Genomic DNA, 25886 nt, shown 5'->3' on the forward strand with positions numbered 1-25886 from the left:
CAGCAGAGACGGACTCGTAAATTCCACGGAAATCACTCTGCGCTTCTGCTGCTCCGCCACCCATCACTAATTTATGGGGCTCGTATACGGGTTCCGAAAAGCCAGGTATCCTTGGCGCAACATTTGAATGACATAATATAGTAGCCAATAGCTCTATGCTCCGAGATACCTCCACTTACTAAGTTGAAATGCTCTGGGACTTAACATTTGACGAGCGAAGAAAGCATCAGCGTGGAATTGAAATCGAAAGTCCTAAACATAAATTGTAATTTGTCATTTGTAACCTATAGAATTGACTCTATTACTCCCAATTTCCTGAAAGTTCATGTGGGTAATTTGTAATACCGGTATTAGGTTCCTAACTCAGACATTCCTGGTGAATTAATAGTAGTAGTATATCATTGTATGGTATATACTGTGTTCTCCGAAGTATCTCCTTTCAGTTAGCTAGACTCCTATAGAGTTTTGGAGTTGGGAAGATAAAAGGCTCAAGGGTTGAATCAAAACGGAAGTTCTCCAATGCAGATTCGAATTTCTGAACTCATCCACAGAGGTTACAATAATGCATTGGCTTTTCAATTTATTTCTGTTCCTTGCCACCCCTGCGGTTGCGCTAAAGAGGACAGGTCATATCAGCGGTGACTATGTGAATCCGATTGTCAACCTTGGTGCTTCAGGTACCTACAGGGGAGTTCTTCAAAACAATGGAACGTGGGTGATAGCCATTGCTTTTGTTAAGCCATTCGAATATTGATGCAATCGTGACATAGTGTTCAATCCTGGAAAGGAATTCCATATGCCGAACCTCCTCTTGGAGAGCTACGTTTTATGCCTCCCGGTCCGCTACCTCTACAAAGTCAGGAGGTAATGAATGCAACCACTGATCCTGAGCGCTGTGTCCAGTTTACGCTTGCCCCGTATGGGGTTCACAATGCTTATCTTGGCCCAGGCTCACCCGGAACAGAGGATTGTCTCAAGTTGTACGTATGGAAGCCAACCAAGGCAAAGCGCGGAGACAATCTTTCAGTCCTTGTCTATGTTCATGTAAGTCGATACATGTGCTTTAAGCTGAGGCTGTCAATTAACCCTCCCGCAGGGTGGTGGACTCATATTTGGAGATGGGTCCCAAGATGATTTTGGGGACTGGGTTGCCCAAGATCAAGGCTTCATCGCAGTGAACATGAACTATCGTCTTGGAATGCTTGGATTTATGAATCATCATGGCCTTCCATCGGCGAATGCTGGTCTTTTAGACCAACGCATGGCCATGGAATGGGTCAAGAAGAACATAGCCGCATTCGGTGGCAACCCCCATGACATTACCATTATGGGCCAATCTGGTGGGGGATGGGCGATCGCAGCCCAATTAGGTTTATATAACGGTGATAGAAAAGGAGCATTCCAAAAAGCCATATTGCGCTCCTCTCAGCGAGAGCCAATGTTCAATACCGAAGAATTAAAACTCCGCAATGCTGCATTGGCCGAAGAACTCAATTGCACAGGTACTGAGCAGCTGGCCTGCTTTCGAAACGTTTCCGTGCCTGTTCTCGTTGATACATTCCAGACCTTCTCAAGCGTACTGGGAAAAGAGGGGTAGGTACCGATCTTTTTATGCTGGTCGATAATCACTAAACTAATTGGACCAGGGTCTTCGCGGGCAAGGTATTCGGGTATCAAGGAAGTTTTGGACCAACAATCGATGGCGTGACGTTGACGGACTCTGTTACGCGCCTCTTTGAGGAGGGAAAGACCGCCAACGTGCCTACTATTGCTGGTAGTACGTCTGATGAAGGTTTCAACGGCTATACGAATGCCACGCAAGAGAATCCGACACCACAAAATACGACAAAACTCGATCCCAGCACTAATAGGCTTACCAATCTCACCGATTCCCAAGTTTTTGAAATTGCCTCATTCTATCCGGTAAATGGAAGTTACGGCTCAGTGTCACCCGACAATTTCTTCCTGGATGTCTTTAAAGCATACTGGATGGCCTTCGGCCTTTTCGGAGATGCCGGAATCTTTGGCTCAGAGCGTATGGTCGGTAGGTGGATGAGCGAAGCGCACGGGTCGACGAATATCTGGACATACCGCTTCAATGCGCCTCGTAAGTACCCTTGCCCCGATGGGACGAGCTTTATTCACCAGAAGTTAACGGAGTGCAATATTAGCCGTTGGTACAAACTACAGTGGAATTTATCCACTCGCCCCGGCCACACACAGCTCGGATAACAGCTACCTCAGCACGCCCCTCGCTTCAATGAAAGACTTCGAGTGCGCTATTGCTGTCGAGTTCCGTGCATACCTGTCATCTTTTATTCGTACTGATGATCCAAATAACATGAAACTGCCGAGTGCGCCGCATTGGCATAACTATGGTGTGCTTGGGGATTTCGTGAATTCCCCAGTTCGGTTGGTTCCACAATTTGCATTCAGCAGCAATGCCAACAAAAGCTATCCAACAAGTACGCAGCTTGAAGTCGCGCCGAAGGCAGGCATCGAAAGAGCTGACTTTTGGCAATCTGACCGTGTCCTGGACTCAATTAGATTCTGATCCATACATGCCGGAAGGAGTTATCTATGACGGAATCAGGGTGTTCTCTCATGGCGAAGCCTAAGACAGACCTTTATTTAACATGGATTCAATGTGACAAATCTCTTGTTCACATGTGTGACATGAAATACACCATTCTTTGCAACAATATAGTCCACGAGGTTGACATTACAAAACGCGTCTGATTTGGTACATTAACCAGATAGGCATTTTGTTTCCAACTTTACACCGAGCCAAATTATCACCGATGGATCTCCTCGGCTAACCCTGGTAGGTATTCTTCAAAACGACTAGACAATTTCCAATTCTTTAACCGTCGAATGTGCTTCTCAAATATCGGGTTGAGGATCATTCCATTTTCAACCTCCTTTACGGCATCCATTGGGTCGTAAGGCCAATTGACAGTGACATTTGGCGAATAAAGTGCGGAAAAGGTTGAGTATGGGTATCTTGAAGGACTTTCGATCAATGCATCCCGCATCTGGGGCCTGAAATAGACGTTAGACAAATGAATTCTCGCATGTCAGTTTTGGAAGATTTGGTCCCATAGCGGTGGTCCATTCAGATTGAATTCTTTTCCGCTTAAGGATGGCGATGCTCACCATGGTATATTGTCTATCCATGCAGAGTGGGGGACTGTTATTTGTAGGGCGGTCGGCCGCAGCCACCTCGGCATTTGTTCGTAGTCGAATCTTGAGGATGACAGCTGCCACTTTTTACCCGTTAGCTGACGTGAAGGCATCCAGGTATAGATACGTACCCTCAACGTGCGGAACATAACAAACATAAATGCAAGCTTTTCAGGAAGGGCAACATCTCTAAATGTTAGGAGGATCTCTGTTAGGGTTTGGCAGGTAGGATGAACCCCTCTGATGTTCTCTGGGTTCACAAATCCCTGTACCAATGGGTAATCGGGTCCTAATAAAGCACCTGCCGGGAGTCCTCTAGCAGCCAATGTCCGCCGAGAGGCTATAAAGTTTAGAATTATTTTTTCAATTGGATAGATCCCCGGTATGTGCTTGGGCATGACGGGTTCAATGCTTGCGGGGAGCTTAAATTCATGCGGTGAATGTACAGCTGGTGGGGGTGTTTCGTGCGTCGTGAGTAATGGTAAGCCAGCTTCGTTGGTGAAATCGCGCGATGAGGTGGGGACATTGGAATCTAAGAATTGGCCTGTGAGTCAGACTCGTGACTGGGAAATGATAGTGGGCAAATCTACCTCCTCCAGGAGTACAGGCATTATGGGTGGGGAAGCGTATCGAAATATCATGATCTTGAGTGGTGGCGCGTGACGGTGATGGAGCGTCAGCTTCATGGGAGGCAGTGGTCATATATTCATTCTGCGGCCGGAAATCATCGGCATTTCTGTTGATGTCCAACCTGTCTGCGCGTTCAACGCCATCGCGTGGCGGAGAGTTCGGTTGTAGCACGAAAGCAAGGCCCGTCTGGGGAAGCGATCGTGCCTCGGCCGAGGGTTCGGGCTGGCCAGATGATACCAATCCAGTATCATCGCGTGTTTGGTAGAGCCCCCCGTCGGCTAACTGTCGAATACTCTCTAGACGCGCCTGGAGGCGTCTGTTTTCGTCCCTGAGAGATTGAATCTCGTGGAGCAAAGTTTGGTGACCGTTTCCACTGTTTGCCTTGACATGAGCCAGTTCATCTTCCAGATTTTTGATCCGAGATTTTACCCGTTGCCGATACGCTTGCTGTGAGGCTCGATCTAGGTCTCTTTTGTGTTGGACCTGCTGAGAAGTGAGGCGTGAAGTTCTACGCGACACTCTTTTGCCTCTAGAGTCATCATTGGCCTGTAGGTTGGCATCGAAATCGGGACTCGACATCTTGCAAATTGTTCGGTTGGTGGAACGAGGAGGAGAGGAAGTCTACAGGTGTGCTGAGTCAGCGCATAATGTGCCCTTCATTCGACGAGGTTTCTTTACATCTGGCCGGCATTAATGACGCCCTTGGAGTTGTGCCATTTGATTTTATACTAAACTCCGAATCGTCACATAAAGCTTTGCCAGGACCACATTATCGCAACCCTCACCACCCTTGAGGCCTCGCGGCCTCAGGCATCAATCCAGCTTCCCGCGCCTCTGTTCCTGACAACTTCCAACCTTTCCCGCCCCCAGGGTATATTTAAATACGCTATAAATACTTTATAAATACGGTATTCAGCTAGAACATGATAGTCACTAGAATGCCGAGTTTTTCCAAGCATTTTTTCAAATACGGTATTTGCCTACTTAAGGTATTTAGGGTATCCTGTAGGTGTAGAAGTATTAATAATATAGTACTAATCAGCTACTAACTACTACTTACTACTACTGGACCAAAACACTAGGGCCAAAACACCAGGGCTACAACGCATTGCGATGCTAAAGGACCAAGGCCAAAACAAGTTATGATGCCAAAGGGCCAAGGCCAAAATGCGTTGTAATTATAATTGTAATTGTAATAGTAAAAGACTATAGATTAGTACTGTAGGTTAGTAAGGTTCTTTATTGCTATTGCAGTATATTGTAGGCTAAAAAGCCAGGGCCAAAATATATTATAATACTAGAAAGTATTGTGATACTAAAGGGCCAAGGCTAAAACACATTGTAATTATAACCTTAGAATAGTGAAAAGCTGTAGGTTAGTACTGTAGGTTAGTAAGGTAATTTATTGATATTAAAGTATATTGTAGCCTAAGAAGCCAAGGGCAAAATACATTGTATTGCCAAAAGGCTCTAGAACCTTGGAAGGGTAAATATCTAAAGGACTTAAAGAAGAAGAAAAAGATAGTAGTGGTGGTGGTGTATATATATCTGTGCGTTCCTGCCTTGCTTATTTTATTATCCGTTAGTAGGTAAATACTCTATGAATACTAATCTAAGCCCTCAATACCGTAATACTACTGTATGTAAGGTATTAACTAGTATTTAAATATGTAGGGATGGCGACCTGGAACACAACTACTTGCCCTGTACAGTTGCGAAGCAAAAATATGAGCAGTATTCTACCCAAAAAGTGGCAGTAGTTCAGAGGCAATATTAAGGATATCCCCTGGTATAGATTCCAAGTTGAAGAAAATTAGAACAATAGATTTGTGGGTTCTTGAAGTCACGATCCACCCTCGCTGCCTCGCAGGGAGCGAAAAGAGAAGTGCTGGCTCAAAAAGAAGTACACACTTGGAAGACAGGCACAGATGATCCCAATTGTAATCTCGGCACAGGTGACAAGATCCGTCCGTTTGGTTGTCCATGTTGTATCAAGTGAGTTTTGATATGAGATCACCCATACCAGCCGGACAATTGTCACAATGCACACCAGACCACCTGCTGCCAAAAGAGCAATAACTCTAAGCTTATTCATAAGGGGCAGGTGAAGCACTGGAATCACTACCATCGGCAGAGCAAATATAATCAAGTCAGTAATTACACTGAAAGTTGTGTCGGCAAGGAAGACCTTCAGGACATCGAGACACGTCCCATTAGTAGCTTCGACACCAAGCCAAAAGGCTTTAATAGGGTTGCAGATGCGGGTCTTCACCACCAATGCTGCGATAGTGTATGCCGCCAGTACCGCAATGAATATGTATATAAACGTGACCAATCTCCGATATGGGGAAAATAGTCGTGCGAGCATAAATAAAATCGACAATTTGACTGTAAATATAAGCGGGCTGTATAGAACATTTATTATATAAGAGGTCGTAGCACGAAGTTAGTTGAATGAAACTTCTCTTGTATATATTGGTTAACCTACTTTCAAAAACAGAACCATATCATTCTTCCGAACATCCCATTGATGGTATCCTCCACCCCCATATGCCGCTGAAGAGAGATAAACGTCAATATCTATTGTAACCAGATGTATTTTCCGAGACGTACAAACAATTTGAAGAGAAAACCATGTTGTTGCTAGGAGCTAAATTATTACAGTCAGCATGATGAACTTACTAATACATTACCTCTGTCTGCGAAGCCCTCGTACCCAAGATATTAAACACATCCCTAAACTCAATTAGCATACGGCAATGTCAGATAACTAGTCCGGGCAGCGGCTTACAGTCCTCAGCGTAAAACACATGCTGCTTGAATAGTTTGACATACAGCCTCGTTATAACAAAGCATGCGACAACAGGAAGGCAAATTAACTGTGTCACTATCAGCCACAGGTGAATGCCTCCCGATGGGTTGTCGAAATCCGGTATAACGCCTGGCGGTGGCGGAGCAGCTGGCTCTTGCGACATGAGAACTGTAAAGACATTAGTTATGCTGTCTCCGTTTTTAAGGAAGGTGGGGATTTTAGGAAACGCTTCAGCATTCGGCTTAAAGTTCTAGAGGCGGTCTACTTTCTGGACAAAGGCAAAAAGGCCACCGCTTGCCATGAAAATGCGATCAAGATAGGCGTGTTTAATGTCAAAGACTGGAAGCATAGTGACGTCAAGACTCCCAGGGACACGAGTCAACCAGCCAATACAAACTTCGTCTGTGCTTATGATAACTTTTCTCAAAAGTTCTATATTTCACTTTGTAAAGGAATGTTATATCTGGTATTTAATTACAATTTTTTTAAAAAAATTTCATATATAATCAAGGAGGCTGTTGACTGTGTTTTTGAGAATGACTAATCAGGGCGCGCGGGGGGGGAAGGCGTAATATCAAACCCCTACTTAAATTATTAATTGGGGGCGGCGTCCAACGAATCCACCATCCACCGCAATGAATGCCGTCGGCAACCCACGGCAGATGTCAACGACGGAGACTAGCGAATAGGGGCATCGTCGTCGACGTATCAGACCCTCACGGGCACGTGGATTGAGAACCAGAACAGGATGATAAGCTGATAGCCTGCTCAGTCAAATCCGAAGGCCCTTAAGCGAGAGCTCACATGCACATCAAGGCCTGACTTGCAGAGAAAGACACGTGAAATGCGACGATGGTAAACCCACATGCTTACGTTGCTCCAAGTCCCATCGAATCTGTCGATATGCCCAGAATATTACTCAAGACCTCGACCGAATCAACTGCGGTATGCCGTAACCTAGATAACAACTAGTTTAAACGCCAACACAGACATAGTATCCTAGCCACAGGTTGCTGCACGATGCGTCAACCTGGGTATTCCAGGTGCGGGGCTGGGCCAAAGTGATCTTTGCAGCTGTATTGATCGAATAACAGCTATCGCCATCCGCGATCAGGTGGTATTTCTTGCAGTTACTGACGATACCGGGCATCTGTGGTGTAGGACCCGCAGGCTAAGCTGTTGGCTGAGGCGCCGAGGTGGTTGTTGCACCTGGAACATGCACGCAAACGTAATAGTCCAGCCAGAGGTTGGAACATCCTATAGAGATTAGAGTCTGCTATTTGGGTAAAAAGAAGTACCGAAGACCTACTGGTGTCGACCTGGCTGTTCCAGCTCTTGAACTGAGCTTCTGAGATACCGTATTTCGCGGCAATGGTGTCGCACTGATCGCCGGATGAGACCTGGTAGAATCCATCACAATTGCTTGCAACTCCGGGCATGGTGGGGCTGTTGCTGGGGGCAGTCACTGTGGTGGTGGTAGACTTGCTGGTTGTGGTTGGTTTCGTTGTCGTGGAAGTGGAAGTGGTGCTGGATCGTTCCTCCGTGACAGTGCCTATAACACAGTATGACTTGCTGGCATCAAGATCAGGGCAGGAGATACCAGGATTCAGCTGCTTAAGATTGTCAACCGATAGTCCCCAGTTGCTAGCAAAGCTCGAGCATGTATCCCCGGCATCAGCAGTGGTGGAAAAATCGCAGTCAACAGCGCGGGGGGTCAGAGCCGCAGTCGTAGCTGGGATTGCTCCGGCGGCAAGAGTAGCTGTGAGGCGCATTGTGCTGGGCTTGGTTTTGAGCTATATAGGTAGTAAAAACGTCAGATAATGTTTCCTTAGTAAATCGAGAGTCACATACTGATGTCCTAATAGGAACTCCGCAAGTGGGCAAAAGAATATTTGACTTCCGAAACTTTTTTTTGAATTCAATCTCTGTGCATCTTCCTGGAAGGTTTATATAACATCTTTTGTGGCCCTAATACTACTAGTAGCTATTAGCCCTGAGGGTATTAACACATCAAAAGTTCCGAGAGCGAATGCCCTTCTCTCTAGTGTGTATAGTAGTCTTCCAAAGTTAGCGTACTTTGTTGATTGTTACCCAGCTACTTTGAGGTTAGTCAAGCTCTGAATCGTCTGGCGCATTGCTACATTTCCAGATGGTGCCGGTGGATCTCACAACGCGCAAGTCATTGGTGGCTAAATCGAAGACTGTAGATAGCCTGGAAGGGGCATCAGTACGAAGCTTGGGTATAGTTACAAGTTCGGACGGAAAATGTTATAGTTGAGCCGGCAGGAGCCGCAGGGTCGTACATCTGACAAGGAAAGATTTTAAGCGAACCAATACCAGAACTTAAAGGCGAGCTTGTATGTACCTACTGCTTAGCGATGTTGACTACCTCCTGGGCAGTTTGACGCTGCAATTTACTGGCCACACTACCTAATGCCAAGCCTTAGCCAAGCCTTGATTGGGGACCTAGATTCCGCCCCTCTCGGAACTTCTTTGTGGAGGGACAAACATTCAGGGTCCTCGACCCTGTGGCAAGATTGCCCATGAGCCGCCAAGGCGCGAACTTATGCAGCCTAGAAAATGAGCGTCTCACCCGTTCTTCCAATGCCTGCTAACATTCGGTTCGCCTCATGTGGCGTATAGCCCCCTATTTTTTGCATTTTTCCTTCGCCCTTCATTGCCAAATTGGAATCTATCCTCGCAAGCTCATCGACTTGAGAGAATCTGCGAATTGTCTCCCTCCTCTTCAACTTCCCGGCCCTCGCGACTCTTGAAAGTCCAACCTGCCCATAAAATGCGCTTTTACCAAACGAGCTGGCTGCTCGCTTTGTGCATAGGCACCATAATAAACGCTTCTGACATCCTGGAAGTGGACCTCGTTTTCCCCCGCAATGAGACATATTCACCGACGGAATGGTTTCCTATTGTTTTTGCTTTCCAGAATGCCGAGCGCGCCCGATATCTGAATCCTGAAATTACCTATACGTTTTGGGATTTGGATAATGCGAATAACTCTCGCACCCGGATTCATGATTTAAGATGGACCAACTGGATTGGGCAGGACACCTTCTACGCATATCACTACTACGGTTATTTCAAGGAAGAGGGACGCTGGAGGGTGAGGTGGAGCCTAAGCTGGCAAAGTTGCGATGAGGACGCCTTTGAAAGTCATCCTCTCAGTGCCGATATGATCAACAACTCTTCTACTTGGTCCACCTGGTTCACTCTTCAAAGTTCAGCCCCTAAGGTGGATCTTGTTGCTGCAACAGCCAAGAAGACATGCCCGGAGGAATACGGCATGGCGATCAATGTGACAGACAAAACTATGGAAGTCCCGATGTGGGTGACATGGTCTGGCGGTGATTACACCAACGACACTTGCGCGGTCGTGGCGTCATCCACCCCAACACCCACGCCGGATCCTTGTCGAGTCCATATCGACAAGACAATTGTGGCAAGCATGGAGGCCTCTTTGAAATCCGACCTATGCAAAGGGATAGATCGACCATCCGATTGCCCGGAGGATAAAAATAATGCGGCGCATCAACTAGCTGTCGCTGGCATATCATGCTTGCTCGCCGCAGTTGGGGCTTTGGGGTTCTTCCTTGTCTGATTGTGTTTCTACAATGGTTATCTGGTGATGGCGTTCCTTGAATCACTGTACCATCTTTATTCCTTGAGTATCTGCTTCCGTGTATTTTGAACAGTATATACCAAATTCTAAATGATTGCGTACCATATATTCTATGAGTTTTCACTATCCGACCCAGTCGATGACAAGACTAAGAACCACAAGTTTTACGCTTGTTCATCTTTCGGTCCTGACTTCTCCCAAATGCCCGCTTCGGCCGTAAAGGTTGCTGCCGGAAATTCTGTTGATGTTGAGTTCGAGGTGGGCTGGTGGAAGGAAGAGTTTGGTCTTGCGGATTCGGGGATTCGAGGATTCGGTCTCTCGTCAGACAACTTCGTCACTATGCTGAAAATGGCCATGGAGCCACGGATAGGCCCTTCTTTATTTACGGACAATCTGGCCAGGCTACCATCGGTCTCTATATAGGCCAAAGTCTGCTGAACCAAGACATCTCCAACTCCGCCTTGAAGCTCTTCCAAGATGATTTGGGCGATCTCACTGTGTCAACCCCGACCCTGGCCATGCAACTCTGTGACAAGAGTTATGACAGCAAACACATATTTGGTATTATGGCCACCAGTAACGGGACGTTTTAACCATTCCAGAATGCCATCAAAATCATGCGTATCCCAGTCTGTAGCCCGGAGCGTGCCTTCAGATCCTGGGACAAGGCGAAGAAGGGCGGGACTGAAAACTGGCCATGCGATGTTCTAACGGGCAAGGATACATGTGGGGACTCAACGTTTGAGAACGATACCAGTGGTGGATCACCTTTGGTCGAAGACTGTCTTCAAATCATCAAGAATATTGAGGGAGACATCGACGATGAGTATACCACTGAGATTGTGACACAACGTGAGCTTCTCTGGTATGGTACTTGTGCGTTTTGCGTGGAGGCTACCAAGGTGAACGGGAATGCGAACTTTGTTGTTGACGGGCAGGATGTGATTGATATTATCAATGAGGCAGCCAAGCGATTTGGGGATAGTGATGGCAGGGTGGGAGCGAAGGGTGATATGGATTGCAATGGCAACATTAAGCAACAGCCAGTGAAGTGGGGTATTTATCATACTTGATTCCAAGGTTTTCAACAAAATATGACGCCGGGCGCTACCAGGTAGATTAAATATCATCATGCTTGTGTGAGAAATTGACAACTTGAACACTGCCCTCATTAACCCCAGAACCCTTTGTGTGCTAGTACCTATTCGGGCAGTTAATAGTACTGCCCGAGCAATTATATATTTCACCTGGAGTGGATTCCATGTGTAGCCCGGGAGGAAAATTCAAGATGAGCAAAGTTGGAAGTTACTAGTAGGATTTCAGACTCGGGAATATTGAGAAGATATCTCGGGAACAAATAGTAATTTCAAATGCGCGCGTCGTTCTGGTCTGCACCAGCCTCATATCACAATAGCTTCTTTTTTGCAGTCAGCTTCGACTGTGGTCACAGCATGTGGCCCGTGCCTCTTGTAGATCCATCATGATAAGGAGGCTGAGGTATGCAATACTAGTACGCTTGGTGCACATTCCTCGGCAGATCAAAACAAACTTGAACAGCCCCTCTTACCTTTTAATACGAGAACCCAATAATATTCCTTATCGTAAATCTTTAATCTTTGGGTTTTAAGCTATCCGCCACCATGAAGCCAAGGTTATTGTGCATTGGCCTCTTTGCCGCCATTGGGTTTGCGGCAGACCCGAGATCATGTCGATGTCAACCCGACCAACCCTGCTGGCCAACCGAGGGTCAATGGGCTGCCCTTAATAATTCTATCGGAGGGAATTTGGTCACAGTGAAACCACTCGCAAGGTCTTGTCACGACCCCAATTTCAACGCTTCTGCATGTAGCGTTGTACAAACAAATACATATAATTCTACCTATCGATCCTTGCATCCGGGTTGGACCCCCAATAAACCCATCAGTTTCAGCCAATTTCTTACTAACTACCAATTCAGGTGCGCTTCAATGGGAAAACTGGGAAACATGGCCAGCAGCCGATGAGAAATGCTATACGGAGTCCCCACGGTCGGACCCATGCGAACAAGGCCGATTATCGCTCTTCTCAGCTGAAGTACGAAATGCTCAACACATTCAAACCATTGTCAATTTCGTGACGCGCCATAATATCAAGCTTGTCATAAAAAACACTGGTCATGACTTTCTTGGCCGGTCATCTTCGCCGAAATCTTTGCAAATTCTGACGCACTTCATGAAGAGCATGTCTATTTCCAACGAATTTGTTCCCACGGTCCCACCGATGTCAACTCGTCCGGATGGTGTGAAGGCTGTAACTGTTGGCGCTGGCGTTCAATTGGGTGAGATGTACGCATTTTTGGGGTCCAAAGGCTTGATGGCAGTGGGAGGGACATTCAACACAGTTGGTGTTGCCGGTGGATATATCCAAGGTGGAGGACATTCCTTCCTAGGATGGCTCCATGGAATGGCGAGTGATAATGTGCTTGAGTTTCAAGTTGTGTTGGCAGATGTAAGCTCAAATGGGGACTTGACCTCTTCGCGACATGCTTCGTTACTGATATATCAACAGGGATCACTTGTATTCGCCAACGCATATCAGAACTCTGATCTGTTCTTCGCATTGAGAGGTGGTGGTGGAGGCTCTTTTGGAGTGGTCGTAAGCGCCACTGTTAAAGTCTACCCTGATTACCCCTTGATATACGCGACACTGAACTACACCATGGACCCGGGTACCGCGTTCTGGGACGGAGTCGGAGCATTTCAAAAACATATCCTTCGACTCAACGATCATGGTGGCTCGGGATACTACGGAATGGTGCCAATAAATCCAGTTTCCAGCACACAAAACGTGTCCGCATTTATGTCCGCCATCGCATTCGTCAACCAAACAGACCTAACCACTGTTAAAGAACTTTTCTCTCCTTTGCTATCGGATTTGAAACAAGTGATCGGATTCGAACCATCGTTCGGTATGGTTACGTATCCTTCAATGTCCAGCATGTATTCCACAGTCTTGGCTGGTAGCGATACAACCGGGACAGGAATGCGCTTAGGATCTCAACTGGTGTCACGAGATTTCATCAAATCAGACAATTCCACACGACTGACGCGTGCCATGTCAAGTCTTAACTATGACCCGGGCGAGGCAGTTGCGGGAATAATCCTAACAGGAGGCCAAGTTTCCAAGAATCGCAATATCGCATCCGCACTGAATCCAGCCTGGAGAGATACCATGGTCCATGTCATTTTCACGCGGTTGGTGAGCGCAGATATGACATTTGAAGAGCAGGATGCCAAAACCGCTAATATCACGCGTCGCGAGGTGCCTATGTTCAGATCACTTGAGCATGGCAAAATGGGTGTCTATGTGAATGAAGCCGATGCTGATGAAGTTGGATTTCAACAATCGTTTTGGGGTGAGAATTACCCACGCTTGCGATCTATCAAGGCATCAAGGGATCCGAATGATCTGTTCATTGTTCGGAAAGGGGTTGGTAGTGAAGATTGGGACAATGATGGGCTATGTCGATTGAACAGATCTTGAACCTTGATTCTTAAATTAGAGGCAAATGTTGGATCACAGGATATGGGTATACATAGTGCTGAGGGAACCTAATGATATGATGGACTGAAGGATTATCCAGGACATCGTTGCGGAGGTATGATAAACCAAAATAGAAACCCATAAAAGAAGCTCGTCATCACTCATCAACATGACTTATTACTATCTGGCTAAATAATCCGAAAGTAAAAACATCAAACACAATCACGATCATCATCATGATCATTATCAAGACTTAGCATTAGCGGGCTTGACAGACGCTTGCTGAGCTGTATGCAACAAACCCGGGGCCAAGGCACTGCGCTCATCAACACCAGAACCCTCAGCATACCGTTCAACACTAGAAAGAGAGTCCGTTAGTCATATATTCACTGGCAGTAGAAAATTCAAAATGAACTTACAGGGACAACTCAGCGGCGAGAGTATCATTCCTGAACGCCTCGCGAATATCGGGAACGTTACTCTTCGCAACATTATTACCGCGCACACCGGGCTGACTGCAATCATCACCAAGCCACCTCTTCTTCAAAGTAATCTCGAATCCACTCTGGTCGACAGAGTGCTTCGCAAGTTCGCACATGTCGACAGCGCTGAATTTGTAGATTTGAGCGGCGACCGAATATTCCTCGATCAGGGGTTCCTTAGTAAATGCGAATTGGAGAGGGTCATCGGTTGACAGGGAGACATTCAGTCCTCGCTTGAAGAAGCTGGCACAGGGGTTTTTATCGTAAGTGAGAAACAGGGCATTGTTACTCAGTGGAGACATGGCGATGCCGATCTGGTGCAAGTAGTAAAGATACTGAAGTAGAGGGACCTTGCGAAGTAAAATGCCGTGACTGATACTGTGACAAGCAAGGAAGCCCACAGCCAAATGGTCTGGGTCACCAGCTTCACCGCAGTGTGGGCGGAGCACGAAGGTATTGAAACCGCGACGCTTTCTCCACTGGTTGAGGGATGCAATGTTGGCAAACATGAAGTACAGCCAGTAGCTGTAGGGGGGATTCTGTTTGGTATCCCAGTCTCGCGGGATGGGATACTTTCGGTAGAAACGGCGCTCTGTCTTGCTTTCGTCGTCGACACTGTCAAATCCGACGACGCGCTGCAGAAAGATGTGCAGTTTGGGGTGGCTGGATGGATCCTTGGTCACCTCGAAGAGTGGTTGGAAAACATTGGTAATGACTTGTTCAAAGTTTTCCATCATGCCGCTGGACTTGTAGACATCGTAGAGACGGGGCACCTGGATCAACCAGCGGACGTTGGGGGAAAACAGTTTATTGTCCACCACCCATGCAGCCAACTTGTCCCACTCGTCGGGAGACCGTCCATAAATAGAGATGCGCCATTCAACCATTTGATATTTGCTGGACTCCAAATCGGAAATCACTTCCTTGGTGATCTCAGCCAGGTATCGACCCTTGATGTAGTTATCCGTCTTCAAGAAGATTTCACGAAGACGAGATTCTCCGACGGGGTTATATTTCAGGTTGAACTTGTCAAAGCGATGGAAAGAATCGGTGTGGGCCTGTTCGAGTGTTAGTAGGCGTTTCATCCCGACTTCTCATACGTGATGAAGAGGAGTGAGTTTGGCAACATACGTGCATATCCAAGGTATCAATACTGAGATCGTAAGCAGTCAGGTTGATACTTTCAAAGACTTCCCGCAGAGTCAAATGCTTGCCATCACGGAAGAGAACCACCTCATCGGGAGATTTGCGCATCTTGCTCTTGATAAAACGGAGCAGATGCTTCTGGTTCATACACGCCGAGTGGTGAACGTGAGTGTCGACCTTCCGGACGTTGTAAAAGTCACGATGGGGGACTTTCTTGCTGTCTGCGACTTCTTGATATTCATTCAAGAGGGTGTATAGCTGGTATTTGCCTTCCAAATATGAGAGACGCTTGAAGGCAAAACTCTTAGCTGGCCCATCCGTCGAGACATCCACCACGGCATCCAAATCCATGTAGAAGTCCCGCAGTGAAGGGATGTGAACGGCAGGCTCTTTCGCGTCTTCCGACTCATAGACCTGGTAGACACTGCTCCGGTCCAAACGGTATGTCCAATCCGATGGGCCGGGAAGGGCAATTGCTCCTCGAAATCGAAATCTTCACCGATATCCTCGCCCATCTTTCTCTTCTTCTCGTTCAAATCCGAGGAGCCCCCAGCGGTCCCTGGCTGGTACTCCTTACCATCATCCCAGGCAGGCTCTGGAGGTGGTGGGTAGAGAACCCAATCGGGTGAATCACGAGGATTATCTCCAGGTCGTTGCAACGACAATTCCATATACTTGGTTCGACGATCCAAGAGACCCTTGATCTTGCGATAGATCGAACTCAACTCGGAGCTCACCACATCACCACTTGGTGCGAACCCATTGGCACCCTGGGGGAGACCACCAATACCGAGACCATTTCCTTGGAGGCCTTCAGCCGCGGCGATGTGTGAAGTCTGGGCGGGGCTGAACGTGGCGGCATGGCTTCGAGCGGCGAAATCAGCGGCCTGTTGGGCACTGTTAGGCTGAGCACCGTCCCCACCGGACTGGGAAGAGGCAGAAGGATACCACTCTGCTTCATGCATAATGGAGTTTCCTCGAGGGCGAGAAGCAAAATCGCCGTGGAATGAGCGGTCTCCTTCGTTGGACTCGACGATGGAGCTACTTGTGGGCACAGGACTGACGGGGACACCTTGCGCGGTGTTCTCACCGGTTGTAGACCCCGTCTTGGACGATTGTTGGTGATGTTGATAGAAAAGTTTTGCCTCTGCGTGACTCATGGACTTCTCAAAGGCATAGTCGTAGGTAGCCGTCTTTTGTTGCTGGTCTCGAGGCCACAGCTCGCCGTTGTCATCTTGTGACGGATCCGAGTCGTCGCGAGAGGTAGGCACGACAGCCTCGTCGCCGGAGCTGAAGTATCGGGGGTATTCATCGTTGGGAGTGTTGGCATTTGAATCGAGACCAAGGTCGGGTTGAAGTGACCCCATGACTGTTGTTGATCGGTTGTGCGCCACCGGAGGGGAGGGAGGTGGGGAGGAAGGGGTAGGTTTGAAAGAGAGAATTGAGAAATGGTGGATTGAATTATTGAGTCATGAAGGGACACAAAGAGGAGTAAATATATATGCGAGGATGTGCTCCGTTGTATGCTATCAGCGATAATGATTTTTTTGACCCTGTGATCCACACCGGTGAGCCTCGCAGGTCCAGATCGGGCGGGGTGGAGCCGATTGGAGGGAATGTTTGGATGGGATAGATTGATTGGGTATCAATGGACAATGGTGGTGGTAAAGGTGTATGCAAGAAGTCGTGATATTAGGGTTAGGTGTTTAGGGGAGAGAAAAAGAAGAGAAGAAGGTGTGTAGCTGTGAAGGAGTGAAGGAGTGAAGTTGAAGTTGACGTTGGAGTTGATAGAAGAAGGAGGAGACCAGGTGACTTTGGGTACGTTAGGAAAGAGCGGAGATGACGTCCCGTGGCAGTCGCAATGGGCAGTGGGCAGTTCCACTCGCTCCTTCCATAACAACAACACTCTCTCGCTCCTTCCAGAGTTACCAACTGGTCACCTGCCCAACACTCTCCACTCTCCACTTTCCTCCACCAACTTCAACTTCACCTCTCCATCCCCGCATATCACATACACATATACAGTGGACTACTTGACTACTGTGCCACTTCCACTTGACTACTCGGTATTTGCCATCCCCTGCGGCTACCTGCCCCTCACTGCACGAGGCATCATCATTTCCCCTCCCTCCAGCTCGACCCGGTACTGGAGCTGTGGCTGTGGCTGAGTCTTGGAGCCTAAACTGATCAACTGATATACTGATATTCCCTTGGAACAGCACACCAACAAGTCAATCATCTTCTCTTCGACTCCCTACTGGTGCACATACTCTATTTCTCCTCCTCCTCCACCTCCGCCTCTGCCACCATGGCATCCCTCAATCTCTCAACCAACGGTCCCTCCATCAACAAAAGCTACCAATCTGTCGTCAACGCCACTCTCCCCTCGAGTTCCCCAACTTATGGTCAATGGGCTCTCTTTTCCGTGTCCGCCCCGCTAGTCAATGCCTTTCAACAGGATGGCGGAAATAAAGAGAGTGTCCTGAAGGTCCAAACTACCGGAGGTGAGTGACCACAGCCGCCCGCCCAGCCGCCCCCATTTACCCCCCCATGTACAGCCCACAGCATTGAATTGATCACTAATGGCCAACTGATGACAACCAGATGGTGAATTGGACGATCTGATTGAAGAATTCTCCGAGGGTCGGGTTCAATTCGCCTACCTCAAGGTCATTGACCCAAACACCGGTCTGCCCAAGAATGTGTTGATCGCATGGTGCGGTGAAGGTGTCCCCGAGCGGACAAAGGGGTACTTCACCAGTCACCTAGCCAGCGTTTCCAAGTTCCTACATGTAAGAGACCACCGTGGCGTGTATTCGTGGCGCATTCATTTCAATCCCACCGCCAAATGGTCAGAGTCAGACTAACCATATGCTCTCCGCTCAAATAGGGGTACCATGTGCAAATCACAGCTCGCGCCGATGGTGATCTGACCCCGCAGGGTATTATCCAACGGGTCGGAGATGCTTCGGGCTCCAAGTACTCGGCTTCATCACAGGGTCCCGCCGTGACTCCGGCTGCCAACCCCCGTCCTCCCGTCGCGACTAAGCCCGCCTTCACTCCGTCCCGATCCGGCGGCATCTCTGTCCCAGCGCCCTCAGCCCCCCGCCCCTCGGCCTCATCCAACGTGGATGATGATGGCTGGGGTGCCGATGCTCCCCCCGTCACGAGATCTCAACTCGAAAAGGTCCAACCGGCTTACCAGCCTACACGCGTGAACCTACAGCAATTGAAGTCGGAGAACCAGGCCCCTGCCCCACGACAGGTTCCTACGGCTTCGGGAAGTGGCGCTGATGTGGTTGGTGGTGGCTACCAGCCCATCGGCAAGGTCGACATTGCGGCAATCCGGCGACAAGCAGCCGCCTCGGGTGAGACCAAAGATGAACGTCCTACTATCGTGAAGGGCTCCTACGAGCCGGTAGGCAAGGTGGACATTGCGGCCATTCGGGCCAGAGCTCAGAAGCCGGACGATGCCCCCGAGCCCACCAGGAGCCCTGCTCCTGTTTCTCAAAATGAGCCAGTCAACCTGCCCGTGCGACCGGCCGTGGGTGAGAGCTCCTCCGAGCGACTGACATCTTTGCCCAAGCCCAAGGTTGCGAACAAATTTGGAGGAGGCCCATCGTTTGGTGGCACCAAGCCGCCTCTTCCCTCAGGACCCTCCTCGGCCACCGCTGCCGCCGCGCAGATCGGCAGCGCCAGCCGTACCTTTGCCGACCAAGGAGGCAAGACTCCAGCCCAGCTCTGGGCAGAGCGCAAGGCCAAGGAGCGTGGTGAGGCTCCTACCCCCACCCCCGCCGCCGAGCCATCGCAGCCCATCCAGAGTCAGGCCAGCGGTCAGAATGAGTGGAAGAGTTCTTACGCTGGCAAGTCTTGGGCTACCGTCCAGACTGTGCAAGATAGAGCCGCCCCCGAAGTGGCTGATGTGAGAGCCGGCGAGCCTGCCGACACGGCGGGACCTCCCTCTCACGTCCATGATATTCGCGACCAATTCGCCCAGGAGCCCTCGCAACCCACTCCTCCTCCCGTTCCTCAGGCCAACCGTCCCGTGCCAGCTCCCGTTCCCGTTCCCATTCCTGTGCCTGGACTGTCTGCTGGACCTACCGAACCCACAGAGCCGGAAGAAGAAGAGCATGATCGTCACCAAGAGCTCCCTACTCCTCCCCCGCAACCGCGCTCCCCCCACTCCCCCCACTCCTCCCGTTCGCGAGAGCTCCCCCCATCCAGGTGGTTATGCCCGTCGGCCGAGGCGCTGAAGAACCGGCTGTGGCAGATGCTCACGAGGAGCAGGACGCTCCTCCGCCTCCGATGCCCGTTCGCAGCCTCCAGGAGGCCATTCCTGATGAGAGAGATCTCGAGGAGACCCAGGACCTTGGCCGAGCGACCGCTGAAGCCACCACCGCCGGTCATTCCCAGGGCGGAATCCGGGCTCAAGTGCAGTTTGACTACGAGAAGGCAGAGGACAACGAAATTGAACTTCGCGAAGGAGAGTTCGTGACTGAAATTGAGATGGTTGACGAGGATTGGTGGCTGGGTGTTAACGCTCGTGGTGAACACGGTTTGTTCCCTGGAAACTATGTTGAGGTCGTGGAGGATGACCAGGCCGGTGCGCCCATCCATGAACCCGCCCATGAGCCAGTCCGTGAGCCTTCACCCGAACCCGAGCCTGTTCCTGTTGCTGCGCCTGTTCCCGCTGCTGTTCCCGCACCACTCCCCGTGGCACCAGCCAGCTCGAAGGGACAGACAGCGACTGCGCTGTACGACTATGAGGCAGCCGAAGACAACGAGATCAGTTTCCCCGAGAACGCGAAGATTCAGAACGTGGTATGTATTTTGTCCTTTTCTTTATTTTCCCTAAAGCCCTAAAAACTGACCTGTGACGTTAGGAATTCCCGGATGACGATTGGTGGCTTGGAGAGTACCATGGCAAACAGGGATTGTTCCTGCCAACTACGTCCAGCTGGACTAGATTATGCCTTGCCCCTGTATTGATTCATTCCTCCTCTTTCTCAATTCCAGTATGATGATTGTGTCTATGTAAATAACTTAGCCAATGGAATAAACAATTACAATACTCCTCCCTCTCTCTGTAGTAAATAATTCAATCGTCAAAAGTGCTTCTCTGCTCAGCTCCACTTAAAACCCCCCAGTCACGTGCCGCCCATCAACAATTCCCGAGGCCGCAACCTCCTCCGTCCACGCCGCGCGAGGGTCCTTCGTTTCGAACTTCCAGCGCAGCTCATTTTCTTCTTCTTTTGACTTCTCTACCTCCCCGACACCCTCGCCCTATTTATTTCGGGCTTTCGGTCCCTTCTGTCCTTCCATCATGGCTGCGCTGGGTGAGGATCTGCTCGTCACCGTGAACAAGCTCCAGGACCTGGTCTTTAACACCATTGGCAATGATTCTCTCGACTTGCCGCAGATCGTGAGTGGATCCTGGCTGCAGATAATTCGTTTTTATGATGAGAAACCCACGTGTATGAACTAACAATCACCATCCAGGTCGTCGTCGGTTCCCAATCCTCCGGCAAGTCGTCTGTCTTAGAGAACATCGTCGGACGGGATTTTCTACCACGCGGAAGTGGCATCGTCACTCGTCGCCCATTGATTCTACAACTCATCAACATTCCCAGCGACCGTGACAGCCAACAAGACCATGACGAGATCAATGTCCCCCACACCGCGGCCAGCGTGGCCGGTCATTCGGAATGGGCTGAATTCCACCACCAACCCGGCCGCAAGTTTGACGACTTCGGCCAGGTGAAGCAGGAGATTGAGGCGGAGACTGCGCGTATTGCCGGGAGCAACAAGGGTATCAACCGACAACCCATCAACCTCAAAATCTTCTCCCCTCATGTCCTCAACTTGACCCTGGTCGATTTGCCCGGTCTCACCAAGGTGCCCATTGGCGATCAACCATCCGATATCGAGAAACAAACGCGTACCCTGATTCTGGAATACATTGCCAAGCCCAACAGTATCATCTTGGCGGTTTCCCCGGCCAATGTCGACTTGGTCAATTCGGAAGCCCTGAAGCTCGCCCGACAAGTGGATGCCATGGGCCGGAGGACGATCGGTGTGCTGTCCAAGCTGGATCTCATGGACCACGGCACCAATGCGATGGATATTCTGTCCGGTCGCGTGTACCCGTTGAAATTGGGATTTATCGGTGTTGTCAACCGATCTCAGCAGGATATCCAGTCGGGCAAGGAGCTCGCGGATGCCCTCCGCGCTGAGGCCGACTTCTTCCGTCACCACCCTGCGTATCGCAACATGGCCAACCGATGCGGCACGCAGTTTTTGGCCAAGACCCTCAACTCAACTCTGATGGCTCACATTCGTGACCGACTACCCGATATCAAGGCCCGCCTCAATACCCTTATGGGACAGACCCAACAAGAATTGGCAAGCTACGGCAACAAGCAATTCAGTGGACCGGAACACCGAGGATCCTTGATTCTGCAGCTGATGACCCGATTCGCCTCTTCTTTCATCTCATCAATTGACGGAACCTCCTCCGAAATCTCGACCAAGGAGCTCTGCGGTGGAGCTCGGATCTACTATATTTTCAACGAAGTTTTCGGAAACTCCCTCGAAACCATCGACCCTACCCACAACCTGACTGTCTCGGATATCCGCACTGCCATTCGCAACTCCACCGGTCCCCGACCCAGTCTTTTCGTGCCAGAGCTTGCATTCGACCTACTGGTCAAGCCCCAAATCAAACTCCTCGAATCCCCCGCCCAGCGCTGCGTTGAGCTCGTTTACGAAGAGCTGATCAAAATCTGCCACACATGCGGCTCACAAGAACTTCTCCGCTTCCCCCGCCTCCAAGGCAAACTGATCGAAGTTGTATCCGACCTCCTCCGCGAGCGCTTAGGCCCTTGCTCCGGCTATGTCGAGTCACTAATCTCCATCCAACGAGCCTACATCAACACAAACCACCCGAACTTCCCCGGCGCCGCCGCAGCAATGGCCTCAATCATCCAGAACAAGCAAGACGAAGAGCGCAAAGCAGTCCTAGCCGAGGAGAAGCGCAAGCGCGAAAAGCGACGCATGAAGGAACTCGGCGCGGCGAACGGTGCTGCCGGCGGTCCGGAAGAAGAAGACGCCCAATCCGAGAAGAATCACCTCCCTATCCGCAGCCAGTCGACAAAGGGTGGACGCAGCTTGTCACCTAATGTCGGTCGGGGCGCGGAGAATGGTATCGCGGCGACTTTGAACGGCACTTATGGTCAGAATCACCCGGCTGGTTTCGGTGGTCAACCTTCTACCCGTGACTCTTTCTTGAATTACTTCTTCAGCAACGGCGGTGCTGGTGCTGGTGCTGGTACCGGTACACCCGTGTCCAACCGATCAGCACACTCGGCTGAGCCTACTATCAGCCAGAGCCTGCGTCGCTCGGAAATGCGGTCTCCACCCATGCAGGCTGAGGAGTATCCGGCTCCAATCGAGTTTGGCGGTGATGGGTCTACTTTTGTAAGTTCCTTTCCTTTCTTCCCTATCCCTAGACCCTAACCCACCCATAACTAACCTCCGCCAGCCGCACGAAAACGCCGAACCAACCCTCACAGACAGAGAAATGCTAGAAACAGAACTAATCCGCCGCCTAATCTCCTCCTACTTCCACATCGTCCGCGAAACCATCGCGGACCAAGTCCCCAAAGCAATCATGCACCTGCTAGTAAACCACAGCAAGGACGTTGTTCAGAATCGACTAGTCAGCGAATTATACAAGGAAGATCTCTTTGGCGAATTGCTTTACGAGGATGATGGAATTAAAGCTGAGAGGGAGAAGTGTGAGAGGTTGTTGGAGACTTATAAGGAGGCTGCTAAGATTGTTGGTGAGGTCTTATAAGTTGTCTTGCTTGTGGTGGAGATGCGAAGGGAGGAAGTTGGGTGAGTGAGTCAGTGAGTGAGTGCTTCGCGACATTGTTTTGAGTATGGGATTGATCGGATGGATGGATCGGATGCGATGTGATGTGGGGATTGATTGAATTCCTCTCCTATTACTTTACTGGTATCTTTTGATTATGCGTGGTTGTTTGTATGTACAATTATTGACTTGGGGCTTATGCACATGCTCGTGATATACCGCTTCTTCTCTTCTCTTCCGGTTCAAGTTCAAGTTCAAGTTTCCTTGAGCGTTGTAAGGTTTCTGAATGAATACTGCCCAGGTTGGTACTAGTGCTCTGTAGAATATGAGCATGGACGTATGCATTCAAGTTTAAATCGGATGAGATTCATCGTGACTGGAATTTGATGTTGTGCCATACTTGAGTGGTGCTAGTTAGACCGCCCTTTTTGCTCAATGGACGGGCCTTCTTTGAATTTATATTCAGCCTGGAGGTTAGTATGTTTTTCCTATGGTTACAAATTTCAGTATACAATGATACAACTTGAACTCAGTGTGCAACCGTCTATTACCCACGATCATTGACAATCTTGGAAATGTAGACTGGGTAGCTACCTAAGATATAACTAATCAATACGCCTATCGACTAGTATTCCATCTCGGGTAGCTACTAGTGTGCCAACCATTCAAAGGCAAAGACTAAGATAGTTCAACCATAGGTTGCAAACTTCGAGTTGAACTTGACTACACCCCAGGGCTGAGATCAAAAAGAAAGCCCGTAGCATTTGATCTCCCACAGTTGCTAAATACATCAAGATCTAGAAACATCGAAATTCTCCCCTCTAAAAAAGAAATCAGGGAATCAATCTTCTTCAACAATGTGTTCACGGCGGATGACATCGCCAGCATCGTCATAGTAATCGGCGGTGCAGTGCACCCGTCCGTCGCTAGGGCTGGTGTGCCAGCCATTGCTAAAAACTACGGCTTGGTTGTGATATGAGAGACACGACGTACTCACATGACGGTTGCGCGCACAGTACCGGCTGGCGCTTGGCTAAACACCAACTTGATGATAGCCTCCTTCTCCTGGACCTTGGCCTTCTTTTTCGAGGAGTACATGTTGGCGGGGTCGAAAGTGACATTTTTGGCTTCCATGGCCATGATGCTAGGCGCTATGTTTGAGGAAGAAGTGAGGTGGTGTAGACTGATCTTCGGGTTCGTCGAAAGACGGGAGATATTCGCCCAGGAAGGTTGTATTTGGACAAAAGACTGGGGATATTCTCTCGGAAGGATCGATCAGGAAGAAGTGAAGTGGTGTAGGATGAGGTTCGAGTCGGATGGAAGACTAGGGGTATTCGCTCAGGATGTTCGATCAGGAAGAAGTGAGGTTGTGTTTGCCCAGAGAGAAGTGGTATGGTGTAGCTTGAGCTTCGGCTGTTCGAAAGGCTGGGGATATTAGAGAAGGAAGAAGTGAAGTGGCGCAGAATGAGGGTTGGACGAAAGACCAGGGATATTTGCTCAGGAAGAAGTGAGGTGGTGTAATATGAGGTTCAAAGTTGGAAGAAGACGCGGGCTGTGTTGTTGTGCTGTTGTGTTTGGATGACTTGGAAGGTGCGCTCTATTGTCCTGGATGCCTGCCTACACTTACCTATTGTTCATGGCAGGACGTCTATTGTAACAGGTTACAGTCCACAGCCCTAACAATGCGTGATTATTTAGGCTTCGGCAAGGCAGGTGTAACTATTCATTGCTAAACAGAATCTGTGTACTGTATACTGTACAAATTTGGATATACTCAATCTATGTCTACAGTAGCACTGCGAAAGTTTCCAACTCCCCATTGTCTACTATCAGTTACTGTCTTCTAATAGCAGACTAGTACCTACCCAGGCTAGAATATATTAGCTACTCCATTCCACGCCAGGTACCGTAAGGTAGGTACGAGTCTGCCATTTGAAGGCTGAGATTGGAGAGGTCGACAAGGCTGGTCTGTATACTTCCCATACTTCCCATGGCGGTTAGACCAGGCCGTTGACAGCCAATAAGATTTGGCCGATGTCCTTAGTCAGACAACGCTAGTACCCAACAAGGCTAGCTCCACGTTCATTAGGCGCGTCTATCCAGCTTGTCCACTCTTGTTCCCATCACCACCCATCACCTCCGTCTCTTACACAATACTCCGATCAACAACTTGAACTCTTGGACAACTCCCCATCACAGCCATGGGTACCTCGTATCCTCCAACAATGCCACCAACGGTTTGACTGCCTGGCGAACGGGGGCGATTCAAAAGCATTACTTCACCCTGTGAGTGGATAGAGGATTATCGCCCAGGTGGTTACCACCCCGTCGTTCTCGGCGATATCTTCAGCGACCAGTACAAGGTCATTCGGAAAATTGGCGAGGGCTCCTTCTCAACAGTTTGGCTCGCCTGTGATCTGAAGTAAGTTCCAGTCCAATATTCGCTCTTTCTGTCCGCGACGCTATGGATCGTTGTGACTGATTTCCCTTTAGGCACAATGGATATGTTGCGAAAGCTTATAAGGAATATTATCGTTACTTTATAAAGATAGAGTAGCTTAAGAGGAAGATCTATAGATCTGCTTCCTATTTTTATTACATCAA

At 49.2% G+C, this 25886-nt stretch overlaps 12 protein-coding genes across 12 annotated transcripts; 7 read left to right on the forward strand and 5 right to left on the reverse strand.

The window, feature by feature from the left end:
• Positions 1-562: 562 nt before the first annotated feature.
• Positions 563-2554, forward strand: N7509_014021 (uncharacterized protein; the record flags this gene model as incomplete). Its single annotated transcript, XM_056638658.1, has 5 exons — positions 563-711; positions 771-1044; positions 1097-1593; positions 1647-2107; positions 2172-2554. 5 exons carry the CDS (start codon positions 563-565, stop codon positions 2552-2554), a joined length of 1764 nt encoding a protein of 587 aa, XP_056480647.1.
• Positions 2555-2795: 241 nt separating this feature from the next.
• N7509_014022 (bZIP transcription factor) lies at positions 2796-4392 on the reverse strand (the record flags this gene model as incomplete). Its single annotated transcript, XM_056638659.1, has 3 exons — positions 2796-3042; positions 3157-3727; positions 3789-4392. 3 exons carry the CDS (start codon positions 4390-4392, stop codon positions 2796-2798), a joined length of 1422 nt encoding a protein of 473 aa, XP_056480648.1.
• A 1264-nt stretch (positions 4393-5656) lies between these two features.
• On the reverse strand, positions 5657-6974 carry N7509_014023 (uncharacterized protein; the record flags this gene model as incomplete). The annotated part of the gene is made up of 7 exons (XM_056638660.1): positions 5657-6093; positions 6146-6218; positions 6302-6369; positions 6427-6463; positions 6530-6549; positions 6605-6793; positions 6917-6974. The coding sequence occupies 7 exons, from the start codon at positions 6972-6974 to the stop codon at positions 5657-5659; spliced, it is 882 nt and encodes a 293-aa protein (XP_056480649.1).
• A 624-nt stretch (positions 6975-7598) lies between these two features.
• Positions 7599-8397, reverse strand: N7509_014024 (LysM peptidoglycan-binding domain-containing protein; the record flags this gene model as incomplete). The annotated part of the gene is made up of 3 exons (XM_056638661.1): positions 7599-7796; positions 7854-7882; positions 7935-8397. 3 exons carry the CDS (start codon positions 8395-8397, stop codon positions 7599-7601), a joined length of 690 nt encoding a protein of 229 aa, XP_056480650.1.
• Positions 8398-9419: 1022 nt separating this feature from the next.
• Positions 9420-10238, forward strand: N7509_014025 (uncharacterized protein; the record flags this gene model as incomplete). Its single annotated transcript, XM_056638662.1, has 1 exon — positions 9420-10238. One exon carries the CDS (start codon positions 9420-9422, stop codon positions 10236-10238), a length of 819 nt encoding a protein of 272 aa, XP_056480651.1.
• A 111-nt stretch (positions 10239-10349) lies between these two features.
• Positions 10350-10682, forward strand: N7509_014026 (uncharacterized protein; the record flags this gene model as incomplete). The annotated part of the gene is made up of 1 exon (XM_056638663.1): positions 10350-10682. The coding sequence occupies one exon, from the start codon at positions 10350-10352 to the stop codon at positions 10680-10682; it is 333 nt and encodes a 110-aa protein (XP_056480652.1).
• Positions 10683-10876: 194 nt separating this feature from the next.
• On the forward strand, positions 10877-11332 carry N7509_014027 (uncharacterized protein; the record flags this gene model as incomplete). The annotated part of the gene is made up of 1 exon (XM_056638664.1): positions 10877-11332. One exon carries the CDS (start codon positions 10877-10879, stop codon positions 11330-11332), a length of 456 nt encoding a protein of 151 aa, XP_056480653.1.
• Positions 11333-11899: 567 nt separating this feature from the next.
• On the forward strand, positions 11900-13781 carry N7509_014028 (FAD-dependent oxidoreductase; the record flags this gene model as incomplete). Its single annotated transcript, XM_056638665.1, has 3 exons — positions 11900-12158; positions 12217-12746; positions 12807-13781. The coding sequence occupies 3 exons, from the start codon at positions 11900-11902 to the stop codon at positions 13779-13781; spliced, it is 1764 nt and encodes a 587-aa protein (XP_056480654.1).
• Positions 13782-14027: 246 nt separating this feature from the next.
• N7509_014029 (uncharacterized protein) lies at positions 14028-16776 on the reverse strand (the record flags this gene model as incomplete). Its single annotated transcript, XM_056638666.1, is given in 4 exon segments — positions 14028-14139; positions 14201-15321; positions 15395-15823; positions 15835-16776. 4 exon segments carry the CDS (start codon positions 16774-16776, stop codon positions 14028-14030), a joined length of 2604 nt encoding a protein of 867 aa, XP_056480655.1.
• Positions 16777-17717: 941 nt separating this feature from the next.
• On the forward strand, positions 17718-20665 carry N7509_014030 (putative actin binding protein; the record flags this gene model as incomplete). The annotated part of the gene is made up of 6 exons (XM_056638667.1): positions 17718-17913; positions 18014-18201; positions 18300-19449; positions 19557-20230; positions 20293-20324; positions 20557-20665. 6 exons carry the CDS (start codon positions 17718-17720, stop codon positions 20663-20665), a joined length of 2349 nt encoding a protein of 782 aa, XP_056480656.1.
• Positions 20666-20732: 67 nt separating this feature from the next.
• On the forward strand, positions 20733-23264 carry N7509_014031 (dynamin-related GTPase DNM1; the record flags this gene model as incomplete). Its single annotated transcript, XM_056638668.1, has 3 exons — positions 20733-20831; positions 20909-22885; positions 22950-23264. The coding sequence occupies 3 exons, from the start codon at positions 20733-20735 to the stop codon at positions 23262-23264; spliced, it is 2391 nt and encodes a 796-aa protein (XP_056480657.1).
• An 859-nt stretch (positions 23265-24123) lies between these two features.
• N7509_014032 (uncharacterized protein) lies at positions 24124-24422 on the reverse strand (the record flags this gene model as incomplete). The annotated part of the gene is made up of 2 exons (XM_056638669.1): positions 24124-24232; positions 24280-24422. 2 exons carry the CDS (start codon positions 24420-24422, stop codon positions 24124-24126), a joined length of 252 nt encoding a protein of 83 aa, XP_056480658.1.
• Positions 24423-25886: the final 1464 nt, after the last annotated feature.

The sequence above is a fragment of the Penicillium cosmopolitanum genome (assembly GCF_028827165.1).
Source record: "Penicillium cosmopolitanum strain IBT 29677 chromosome Unknown utg000013l:1.0-859999.0:1.0-860633.0, whole genome shotgun sequence".
In the NCBI taxonomy this organism is placed as follows: Eukaryota; Fungi; Ascomycota; class Eurotiomycetes; order Eurotiales; family Aspergillaceae; genus Penicillium; species Penicillium cosmopolitanum.